This window comes from Neovison vison, chromosome 1 (genome assembly GCF_020171115.1).
Source record: "Neovison vison isolate M4711 chromosome 1, ASM_NN_V1, whole genome shotgun sequence".
Taxonomy (NCBI): Eukaryota; Metazoa; Chordata; class Mammalia; order Carnivora; family Mustelidae; genus Neogale; species Neogale vison.
The window spans coordinates 164,336,227-164,345,333 of record NC_058091.1 but is presented as its reverse complement, the minus strand read 5'-3'; the positions used below and the strand labels follow the sequence as shown (position 1 = coordinate 164,345,333).

General features: G+C 38.3%; 2 protein-coding genes across 3 annotated transcripts; both read right to left on the bottom strand.

Moving 5' to 3' along the window:
- Positions 1–2,821: 2,821 nt before the first annotated feature.
- LOC122900649 (geminin-like) lies at positions 2,822–3,610 on the bottom strand. 2 transcript variants are annotated; one of them, XM_044239465.1, is made up of 2 exons: positions 3,096–3,610; positions 2,822–3,056 (listed from the first exon to the last, which is right to left on the bottom strand). In XM_044239465.1, exons 1-2 carry the CDS (start codon positions 3,525–3,527, stop codon positions 2,895–2,897), a joined length of 594 nt encoding a protein of 197 aa, XP_044095400.1. In that variant the 5' UTR covers positions 3,528–3,610; the 3' UTR covers positions 2,822–2,894. The 2 variants fall into 2 exon arrangements, with proteins under 2 accessions (XP_044095400.1, XP_044095391.1); XM_044239456.1 differs by having other exon boundaries at positions 2,822–3,610.
- Positions 3,611–7,414: 3,804 nt separating this feature from the next.
- Positions 7,415–8,377, bottom strand: LOC122900642 (olfactory receptor 2T29). The gene has a single exon (XM_044239443.1). The coding sequence runs from the start codon at positions 8,375–8,377 to the stop codon at positions 7,415–7,417; it is 963 nt and encodes a 320-aa protein (XP_044095378.1).
- Between the last annotated feature and the right edge of the window lie 730 nt (positions 8,378–9,107).

The window sequence follows — 9,107 nt, the reverse complement described above, 5'->3', positions numbered from 1 at the left end:
GAAGCGTTCCAGGGTGCACCTTGATTGCACCATGGTCGATACATCCAGCTACATCCGTTCAGCATATCTCAACAAAATGACTAGGAGTAGGAATGCCCAATAGAAGAAAAATAGAGGATGGGCCTTCTTCAACAGAGCTAATGGCTATGAACATAGGTAATATGTCGGAAAGAGTATTCAGGCTAACAATAATCTAGGCAATAGCTACTTTGGAGAAAGCCATGGATGACTAAACAGAATTGATTAAGGCAGAACTGAAAGCAACCAGGGATGATATTCACAATGTTAGGGCAGAGCTGAAAGCCACCAGGTCCAAAGATAGAATGTCCAAATTTATAAAATTATGAATGAAAAGGGAGAGATCACAACTAACACCAAGGGTATAGAAACAATCATCAGAGGTTATTATCAACAGTTTTATGCCAATAAGCTAAGCAAACTAGATGAAATGAATGCATTCCTGGAAAACTATAAACTCCCAAATTTGAACCAGTAAGAAATTGACAACCTGAATAGACCCATATCTAGTAATGAGATTGAAGCAATGATCACAAACCACCCAGAAAACAAGAGCCCAGTACCTGACGGATTACCTGGGGAATTCTATCCAAATTTCAAAGAAGAAATAACACTTATTCTCCTGAAGCTGTTTCAAAAAAAATGAACCAGAAGGAAAACTTCCAGATTCTTTTATGAAGACAGCATTACCATGATCCACAAACCAGACAAAGACCCTACAAAAAAGGAGACTTTCAGACCAATATCTCTGGTGAATATGGATGATAAGATTCTCAACAAGATCCTAGCAAACAGGATTCAACAGCATATTAAAAAGATGATCCACCATGATCAGGTGGGATTCATTCCTGGGCTACAAGGATGGTTCAACATTCGCAAATCAATCAATGTGATACAACAAATTAATATGAGAAGAGAGAAGAACCACATGGTCCTCTCAATTGATGCAGAAAAAGCATTTGAAAAAATTGAGCATCTGTTCCTGATTCAAAAGCTTCAAAGTATAGGGATAGAGGGAACATTCCTGAACCTCATCAAATCTATCTATGAAAGACCCACAGCAAATATCATCCTCAATAGGAAAAAGCTCACAGCCTTTCCACTGAGATCAGGATGGCCACTTTCACCACTCTTGTTCAACATAGTATTAGAAGTCCTAGCAACAGCAATCAGACAACAAAGAGAAATAAAAGTTATCCAAATTGACAATGAAGAAGTCAAACTCTCTCTCTTCACAGATGACATGATTCTATATATGGAAAACCCAAAAGACCCCACCCCCAAACTACTAGAACTCATACAGCAATTCAGTAACTTGGCAGGATACAAAGTCAATGTGCAGAAATCAGTGCCTTTCTTATACACTAACAATGAATATACAGAAAACAAATATAGAGAATCGATTCCATTTACTATAGCACCAAGAACCATAAGATACCTGGGAGTAAACCTAACCAAAGAGGTAAAGGATCTTTACTTGAGGAACTATAGAACACTCATGAAAGAAATTGAAGAAGACACAGAAAGAGGGAACACCATTCCATGCTCTTGGATTGGAAGAATAAACATTGCTAAAATGTCTATACTGCCTAGAGCAATCTATACTTTTAATGTCATTCCAATAAAAATTCCACTGGTATTTTTCAAAGAGCTGGAGAAAATAATCCAACAATTTGTATGGAATCAGAAGAGACCCCAAATCTTTAAGGAAATGTTGAAAAAGAGAAACAAAAAGAAAAAAAAATAGAAAAACCTGTGGCATCACGTTACCTGATTTCAAGCTTTACCACAAAGCTGTGATCACCAAGACATCATGGTACTTGCATAAAAACAGACACATAGACCAGTGGGACAGAGTAGAAAGCCCAGATATGGACCCTCAACTCTATGGTCAAATAATCTTCGACAAAACAGGAAAAAATATACAGTGGAAAGAATACAGTCTCTTCAATAAATGGTGCTGGGAAAACTGGACAGCTATATGTAGAAGAATGAAACTCGACCATTCTCTTACACAAAGATAAACTCAAAATGGATAAAAGACCTCAACGTGAGACAGGAATCCATCAGAATCCTAGAGGAGAACATAGGCAGTAATCTCTTCGATATCAGCCACAGCAACTTCTTTCAAGATATGTCTCCAAAGGCAAAGGAAACAAAAGCGAAAATGAACTTTTGGTACTTCATCAGGCTCGAAGGCTTCTGCATAGCAAAGGAAATGGTCAGTAGAGCAGGGAGGCAACCCATGGGATGGGAGAAGATATTTGCAAGTGACAGTACAGACAAAGGATTGATATCCAGGATCTGTAAAGAACTCCTCAAACTCAACACACAAAACAGATAATCATGTAAAAAAATGGGCAGAAGATATGAACAAACACTTCTCCAATGAAGACATACAAATCACTATCAGACACATCGAAAAATGTTTGTCATCACTGGCCATCAGGTAGATTAAAATTAAAACCACATTGAGATACCACCTTACACCAGTTAGAATGGCCAAAATTAGCAAGACAGGAAACAACATGTGTTGGAGAGGATGTGGAGAAAGGGGAACCCTCTTACACTGTTGGTGAGAATGCAAGTTGGTGCAGCCACTTTGGAAAACAGTGTGGAGATTCTTTTTTTTTCAACAAGGGACTGAAGTTTATTTATCATACACACAAGTCATGTCTGACCACTGAGAAAATGCTATTTACATAAAACATCATAGATTAAAAATACATAGTATTTGTATTTTAATACAACGGGGGTCCCAGGATTCCAACGAGGTCTGACTCCCCCTCTGCAGTATAGGCGTTTTTCTGCTACCAAGAACGCTAGTGGGGGAAACTCCAGCAGCGCATCTCTCGGGAGTCAGGCACGCGTGACTTTCACACACCGGGCCTGGCATCTGTAGAGGAAGACACCGCCTCTTCGGCGCACGGAACAACGTCTGGGTCTTCCACAGCCGAGTCCTCACCGGTTTCCTCTTCTGAGTCACACTCCTGACTATTTGGTGATTCGAAGTTACCCAGAGGCTCCTCCTGCAGTCGCTCTATCACCTCCGCCATGTACTGCACGTGCTCGGCTACCTCGGCCAGCTCCTCGTTCTCCCTCCTCAGGCGGGCGATCTCGCTGTCCTTCCATTCGATTTCTTTATGAAGTTTCTCATTCTCCTTAAGTGCTTCGTAGAGGGCCTTCCTCCGCTTTTCTGCCACTTCTTTCCAATATTGAGAGGACGGATTTTCTGTAATCATAAGATCATATGCTTCTTGAGTAACTTCACTAAAATTTTTATTTTCACTGTGTTCTGGGACAGTAACAACTCCAGAGCTGGTAGCCTTGGATGTTAACTGGTTGTTCCAGTGTTTCCTTTTGGACAAGCCTTTAACCAACTCATTTTCTCTTCCAACAAGGGACCCAGCTGCAGAAGGCTGAATCATCTTCAGCGTTCTTCTGGGCACAGGACTATTCTTTACATTCTCTCTGCTTCCCTCTTGTTTCTGCTTCATACTCGGATTCATTATGCACCTCCCTCACGCTTATCGGACGGGAGCGCTCAATCCTCGCAGCCGACGCAGGTCGTTGCAGCGGGACAACCTCGCTCACGGTCCGCGGCCCCAGTGTGGAGATTCTTAATGAAATTAAAAATAGAACTTGCTAGGACCCTGCAATTGCACTACTGGGTATTTACCCCAAAAATACAGATGCAGTGAAAAGAAGGGCTATCTGTACCCCAATGTTTATAGTAGCAATGTCCATGATCGCCAAACTGTGGAAAGAACTAAGATGCCCTTAAACAGAAGAATGGATAAGGAAGATGGTCAGTATATACTATGGAATACTATGCCTCCCTCAGAAAGGATGAATACCCAACTTTTGTAGCAACATGGACGGGGCTGGAGGAGATTATTCTGAGTGAAATAAGTCAAGCAGAGAGAGTCAATTATCATATGGTTTTGCTTATTTGTGGAGCATAACACATAACATGGACAACATAGGGATATAGGAGAAGGGAGTTGAGGGAAATTGGTTTGGGAGGTGAACCATGAGAGACCATGGACTCTGAAAACAATCTGAGGGTTGTTTCTTTTTTTAATTTTTTATTTCTTTTCAGTGTAACTGTATTCATTGTTTTTGCACTACACCCAGTGCTCCATGCAATCCTGCCCTCCCTAATACCCACCACCTTGTTCCCCCAACCTCCCACCCCCCACCTCTTCAATCCCTTCAAAATTTTTGTTCTACTACTCAACAAACTCAGAATTAACACTTGTTAGAAAATATCCATTTGGATACTACCTAGTGGCCTCAAACATATTAGCTAAACTGTTGGTGCCTTAGTTTCCTTATGTGTAAAATGAGATAAAGTGAATACCTGCCCTATAGTCAAGAATACTATAGTGCACACTTAAAACATTGCTAAGAAGTATGAGAAGTATGATCTCATCATAGATGTTCCTACCACTATCAAACAAATTGAACAACCATCACCACAATAACAAAAATAGTATCTGTTTCAGAGTTTAATATATTTGAATAACTTAATATACATAACGTCATTAGGATAGTGATGGGAATATAATGTAAAATAAATAAACCAAATAAAATATTCCATAAGAAGCAGTGTATTTGTAAAAAACAATGCAAGCTTCTCCACCTATGCTGATTTATTCCTAAATTGGGTAATGATATATTTGTTATTTTTAAACATTTAATTTATTTATTCGACAGAGAGAGAGCAAAAGCAGGTGAACCAGCAGAGGGAGAAGGAGAAGAAGGCTCCCCATTAAGCAGAGAGCCTTACATGGGGCTTAATCCCAGGACCCTGGGATCATGATCTGAGCCAAAGACATATGCTTAGCAGACTGAGACACCCAGGTTCCCAATCTGATAATAATTTCAATCATAATCCTTTATTCCCTTTGATATAGGATCACTGAGGGCTTCTTTTCATGGGTTAAAAATTATTTCTCTGGCCAAATTCTGGTTGAATCATGAGCACAAATACTTGAACATATTTTGAAGTTTGTACATTTTAACTACTTCAATGCACAGCTAGCAGCACTGTAAGAGCATATGAGTGACAGAAACTCTTCCAGTTTTACACTCTAGACACAAAAAAATTTGGAGCACCAAAATTCCCTCTATGTCTAGTAATTCTGAGTATCATGTACTGTATATAATATAATAAATGTAAGTTGACTAAGATTTTCCTGCTGAAGAGTTCACATAAATCTTTATTAGTATAAGTTATGGAAAATTGTGTTTTGAGCACTTTACTTAAATAATTTTTTATTCTAAAACATTTTTATCTCATTTTTTTCTTGAGATAGAGTAAAAAATTCATCTTTGAAAAAATATGGATCTATAAAACATTTTGTTTTGTTTTGCTCCATTTTGTTTCCCATGCCTACAGTGTTTCAAATGGAATAAAAAAATGTATGTGTACTCTTAGAAACAAACTGAGGGTTTTGGAGAGGGGGGTGGTTGGAAAGGCCTGATGGTGGGTATTAAGGAGGGCACGTATTGTATGGAGCACTGAGTGTGGTGCATAAACAATGAATCTTTGGAACATTGAAAAAATAAAATTAAATTTTAAAAATGTGTATGTCAATCACAAATTGAGGGGTGATATATACACGACTCAAATATTTTGGAAGTTAAAGAGTGTCCATATCTTATATACTTCATTTGACTGCAACAACAATATTTTAAGCTAATTTTCCAAAGCTCTTTCCCAAAATACTGCAAGATCCTTATTTTCTAGTCATGAAAGGATCAAGTGTGTAAAAAAGAAAGGGGGGTGTGGAATAACCCCTTTTGAAACCACCTGTTAATTCACAACTTGTCACAGCTAATTGGAAACGGGTAAACATGCAACCAAATTTGTGGTTTTATGGAATATATTCAACAAGGCCCAGCTTACACCTCAAAAGCCCATAATTCCACTTGGAAAGGACCATTCCAGTTAGATCAACACTACTCAGCTCATCTTCTACTCTTCTGGTTTTCAACCAATTGTTGCTCTTCTCCAATAGATTCCCACTGATTTAACTTTTCTGCAATCCAGATCTGGTCATTTTGTTATCATTTGTAAATATCTTGGTCATGAAAGGGCAAGAAATGAAGGTATAAGATGAATCAGGAAGGAGGTGCTGTTGGGGCATTTCACTCCTGCTTGGTCAATCACCTGAACTTTGCTCATAGTGCTCCTTTATTGTTGCATCATGTCATTGCTCCTTGAGCAAGAGCCCTGCTCCCAGCCTCCTGTACTCATATGAAGGTAGCATCTGGTCACCATTCAACACTGAGATTGAGGGTCTCCTTTCAGCTTCTTTGTTTGGCTGAATTCACATGTCATAGGTAGAACAGGTATGTCCTTATGAGCTGTGCCTTTTCTACAGGAGCCTCAAAATAATTTATGTATTTTACTACAACTATTTGCACAAACTACACCTATAGACAAAATTCTTTAGGGATAGTAGACATTTGTTATTTATATGTTAAATTCAGTTTGCTATTATTTATTTTTTATTATAGCATAATATGTGCTTTTTGAATAAATGAAGGATTGGTTGTTTGATGGTCTTCCTCTGCTTGTTTGTATAAATGACATACTTCAAATCTCAGCTCTGATATTACTTTATGCTGGAATGTTTCCCTAAACCTGACTTCTTGGGGTTAATATTTTCCCACAGTACTTTCTACCACAATGTACTAATGATTTAAGAGAGATAACTGCCACTGGATGTCTTCAGTTTTGAAACCCAAGGAACAAAATCGACCTAATTAAACACAGGACAACAACTGGATTGCAGCAGTAATGATCAGCCCTGTTAATTTTTGCATGATTTCCAAGATTTTTCACTTAAAATGACACCATGCAGCAAGGACAAATTTTTAAAATATCCAAAAGTTTGATAATTTATATTTTATTCCCAAGTAATTTTGAATTTATATAAAATTAGTATGAATAGTAAAATTAGTATGAATATTAATAATGGTACAATAAAAATTAATATACCTTTTGCTTAGATTCATGTATTAGCATTACACCCTATGTGATTTATCACTTCTCTCTCCACCTGTCTCTTATCAGGTGTACAACTTATGACCCTTGTTTCTAAATATCTTGGTATGTATTTCCTACAAATATGAGTATTTTCCCACAGAATCACAGTGCAGTTATAAATTTCAGAAAAAATATAACATGCGTACAATACAATTGTACAAATATTTTGAATACAGAAATGTAAAAATGAAGAGGTTTCCAATATAAGGGAACAATTCCTCTGAAAGGGATGAATAGGTGTTGACATATGGTACGAGAATCTGAAGAATAACATTGGCATAGGATCCTAAAGTTCTAATTTGTAGCATGAAGGAAAAGAAACAGTACAAACATTTCCTACTTCATACTTTCCTGTAAGACATATCCCACATTCAACATTTTTTTAAGAGCCCTTGTGACATCCTTATTCCTAAGACTATAAATTAAAGGATTTAGAACAGGAGTGAGTATAGTGTAAAAGACAGATACAATCATGTCCTTCTCAGGGGTGTGATAGGAGGTGGGAAGCATGTAGGTATAGACAGCAGCACCATAGAAGAGGATGACCACCATCATGTGGGAAGAACAAGTGGCAAAGGCCTTCTTCCGTCCCTCTGCTGAGTTCATCCTGTGGATGGTGAAGAGGATGAAAGAATAGGAGCTTGAAATGATTGTCACAGGGACGAGGAGCATGAGAACACAGCACAGGTACATGAGGGTCTCATAGAGGGAAGTGTCTGAGCAGGAAAGCTTCATTACAGCAGGGACCTCACAGAAGAAATGATGGATTTCCCGGGAACTACAGAAGGGGAAGGTCATGGTGACGGGTGTGAGCATAAATCCATCCACAGATCCCAGAAACCAGGAGGAAGACACCAAGAGGAGACACACCCTATGGTTCATGAGGATAGGATAACGGAGTGGATGGCAGATGGCCACATAGCGGTCATAGGCCATGGCAGCTAGAAGAAAAAATTCTGAACCTACTAGTGTCAAATAAAGAAACATCTGCATCCCGCATTCAGGGGCTGAGATCTTATTCACTCCTGTGACCTGGTCCATGAGCATCTTGGGCACAGTGACAGAAATGTACATCACATCCATGAGAGACAACTGGGTGATAAAAAAATACATGGGGTTATGCAGGTGAACATCGCAGTGTATCAGAAGGATCAGGATGGTATTTCCAGACAAGGCCATTAGGAAAACCACAAAAATGACCACACAAAGAAGAGCTGGGTGGTTGGATTGACTGAAGAGTCCAACTAGATCAAAATCTAGTTGTCCAGTATGGTTGGCCACCCAAGTGGTATTCTCCATTGGATTTTACCTGAATTACCAAGAAGAACTGTGGAGTTAATAGATCACTCATGGCATCTGACAACCTGAAATAAAATTTAAGTGAGCTTGTGTGTGTGTCAGTGTGCATGTTTACACACAGGAACCCAGGGTACTAATAAAGGGAAATTCCGAGGACTTGTAAATGGTAGGAGTATAAATTACCTATAATTGAACAAATTTAATAGAAATTTAGGAATTCACAAATCAATAATATCAGTACCTTAGGGGAACCTGAGTGGCATAGATGGTTAAGTCCCCAACTTTTGACCAAGTTTTGATCTCATGGTCACAGTTTGAGCCTTGCTCCACTAGGCTCAACACCAAGCATGGAGACTTCTTGAGATTCTCTTTCTCCCTCTCCCTTTGCCCTGTCCCCTGTTATCTTTCTCTCTCTGTAAAAACAAAAACAAAAACAAAAAAAGAAAAATACATCTTTAAAAATATTCATGCCTTATATGGACATATATGTCCATATAATGCATAACCATTTCCCCCAAATAAAGCAAAAACACTAATATATGGACATATATGTTTACTTTAATTTTTATCAGATTTTCATTTGATTTTTAAAACATTTTTATTTAAATTTCAGTTAGTTTATATACAGTGTAATTTTATCAGGTGCCACATACTATGTAATATTGGTTTCAGGTGCACAATATAGTGATTCAACACTTCCATACAACACTTGGTGCATACCACAATATTT